This window comes from Lactuca saligna, chromosome 8 (genome assembly GCF_052625555.1).
Source record: "Lactuca saligna cultivar CGN05327 chromosome 8, ASM5262555v1, whole genome shotgun sequence".
In the NCBI taxonomy this organism is placed as follows: Eukaryota; Viridiplantae; Streptophyta; class Magnoliopsida; order Asterales; family Asteraceae; genus Lactuca; species Lactuca saligna.
In genome coordinates this window covers 280,220,031-280,222,639 of record NC_136424.1, presented here as the reverse complement: position 1 = coordinate 280,222,639, position 2,609 = coordinate 280,220,031, and the positions used below count along the sequence as shown (strand labels likewise).

The following is a 2,609-nucleotide window of genomic DNA, read 5'->3' as shown; positions in this document are numbered from 1 at the left end:
TCTTATATAGTAACATATTTTACCATGTACCTATAACTTTCTACCTGGAGACTAATGAAAGGCCTTTTGTTCGTTTTAGGGATAATTGATAGAGCGTGACGATCCATGTTTTGAAAACCGGACCGGAACGGCCGGTTTGACTGGTTCAAATGAGAACCAGTCTTGGATCCGGTTCTTAAATGTCAAAAAACCGGTATTCGTGTGAATCGGTGAAAACTAGTAAAAACCGGTCCGGTTGAACAAGTCAAAACCGGAAATTTTAAAAAACATTTATTTTTTCATTTTTTGTATTTTTTATATAATTAAATATAATTATGACATCATTCCGTTTTTTCGGTTTTTGAGACCGGCCCAACTGGTTTGACCACTTGAACCATCAAACCAGTAACACAACCGGTTCGGTCTCCGGTCCGGTTTTCAAAACCTTGGTGAACGATTGATAAGGATGACTAACAGAATCTCTGTTATTATCAGTTGTTTGATACATGCGTATACATTTAAGAGCTTCAAAGCGCGGATTATAATTTGGGCTAGTACTTTGTATAGTTATTTGTGAATATGATTTCAAACTGTCTTTGCAAACATTCATATCTACGAGCTTTCGATTTCATATTTTTTCCCATGGATTTGGTGGAAACTTAACAACACTATAAGCTATTTCAAAAAGCATCAGACTAAATAAGCTCTTAGGATAAGTTTTTTTACCCAATAAGCTTTTTAAATTGCATACCTTATATTGAAAGCTCATTTTCGACCCCTATAAACTAGTTTGGAACAGACCAAGGCTACAAAGAAAAATGCAACCAACACAAAGCTCAAACACCATCCAAAAAATATGAAAGAAAATGTCTCAAAATTCAAAAAAAAAAAACACCCAACAATACCCATAAAAACTTACCTAAAATAACATAAAGCATATCATGAAGAATATGTCTAACAGGCTTGTAAATAACAAAACTTTAAAGATCCCAATATAGAAGTTGACATAATAGAATCAAATAGTGACACCTCAAGAAAAGCCTAGTTTCTGAAGCCTCTGCTGTTTCTTCTTCCTCTAGCCTTCTCAAATTTCCTTCCTGTAGATCGCACATAAGGCTTGGTGTGGCTGTGTGGAACACCTGGTGCCTTTCCAAAGTGCCTCACTGCTTCACGACAATTCTTTGGGCCTCTAAGCAGAACCTACATCAACCATTAACAAGTTACAACTTACAAGTTTCTGTTTACTATATTCCATTCATTAACATGTCAAAACGCATCAAAAACTTATCATATTTGTGAATAAAGATCATACAGTATTCTGTCCAAGAGGAGCTCTAAGAGCAAGCTGATCAAATGTCAAGCATTCTCCTCCTGCCTTCTCGATCCTTGCCCTAGCAGTTTCAGTAAACCTCAGAGCAGTCACCTTGATGCAAGGGATCTCATGAACCCTAACATCATCAGTAACTGTACCAACAACAACAGCAATCTTGTCTTCCTGTTTGTATATATTCAAACATTATAAATGATTACAAACCATTTACATATAAATATGGGATTTCAATGCTGAGGGATGTAAAATGGAGTGCGCATTGCGTCTGATACACATACGATTATGTTCGGAAATCAATTAAAAGATAATTACCTTTCCAGACATGAAACGAATCAAACGAGATAGAGAAATCGGAGGCTTGTTGACTTTGCTCATAAAGAGCCTCTTCAGAATCACAGCATTGAAGTTACTTCCAGTCCTCCTAACTAGGAACCGATAAAGCTAATCAAAAGAAAAAAAAATGAATCAATATTTCTCGTTCTAATAAAACAAAAGCAAACAATCAATCAGATACACTCTATGAACGCGAATACCTTGACGAGAAGCTTGAGATAGATATCATCGGATCTAGGGGCTGTTCTTTTGGTCCTCTTGCTCTTTCCACCTGCAACGAGATCGATACCCTGGATCACAAAACAGCAAATGATTTAGCACGCGATGATAAGAATGAGAAGATTAATGACATAGATGTTAGGGTTCAAGCAAAACGTTACCATGGCGACGGCGGTTGCTGGTACCTGCAAAAACAAATGATGTTAAGGGGAGGGAGAGTGAAGCCTAGGGTTTATGAAGATGTGTGTAGCTATTAATGTAAACGTAACACAAAAATGGTTTGTGGGCTGGATCCCTAGTTCGAAAGCCCATGTTTTGGCCCAGATAATAATCAATGTCCTTAAACCAAAAAGACATTCTAATTTCATCTTCTTGTTTGAAAATGTATTAGTTTATACTTTTGTAATTTGATTATTTATATTGTCAGCCATTATTGATCATTGAAAAGTTGAAAACTAGTTATCTACTTATAAATGGTTACATGGACAATTTGAGGTCACGTGGCATCTCGTGTGGCAAAAGATATGCCCATGTGTATAAATTAGGTTTTCTTCCTTTTTTTTTCATCTAATCGTTGATCTTAACTTATACAATGAGTTTTTCAGAAGTTTCAAGCATAGTATTTGGGAAACGATGACACCTTCGAGATAGATCTCTACTTTGTAGTTGTGGGTCTCAAACAAAAAGTTTGACATCTTGGACAATGAATAACCCAAGTATAAAGTTTTATAGGTGTCTTAAATTTAAA

The 2,609-nt window shown here is 35.9% G+C and overlaps 1 protein-coding gene across 1 annotated transcript; it reads right to left on the bottom strand.

The window, feature by feature from the left end:
• Positions 1–881: 881 nt before the first annotated feature.
• On the bottom strand, positions 882–2,107 carry LOC145012368 (large ribosomal subunit protein eL18x-like). The gene is made up of 5 exons (XM_078971165.1): positions 2,023–2,107; positions 1,843–1,932; positions 1,622–1,750; positions 1,292–1,474; positions 882–1,179 (listed from the first exon to the last, which is right to left on the bottom strand). Exons 1-5 carry the CDS (start codon positions 2,023–2,025, stop codon positions 1,021–1,023), a joined length of 564 nt encoding a protein of 187 aa, XP_078827291.1. The 5' UTR covers positions 2,026–2,107; the 3' UTR covers positions 882–1,020.
• Between the last annotated feature and the right edge of the window lie 502 nt (positions 2,108–2,609).

Bases quoted from the DNA above. Each gene is read 5' to 3' on its own strand.
- LOC145012368 (XM_078971165.1), bottom strand. The intron at 1,751-1,842 runs GTATTCGCGTTC...TCTTTTGATTAG, and splicing joins ATCTCAAGCTTCTCGTCAAG to CTTTATCGGTTCCTAGTTAG. The intron at 1,180-1,291 runs GTATGATCTTTA...TGGTTGATGTAG, and splicing joins CTCCTCTTGGACAGAATACT to GTTCTGCTTAGAGGCCCAAA.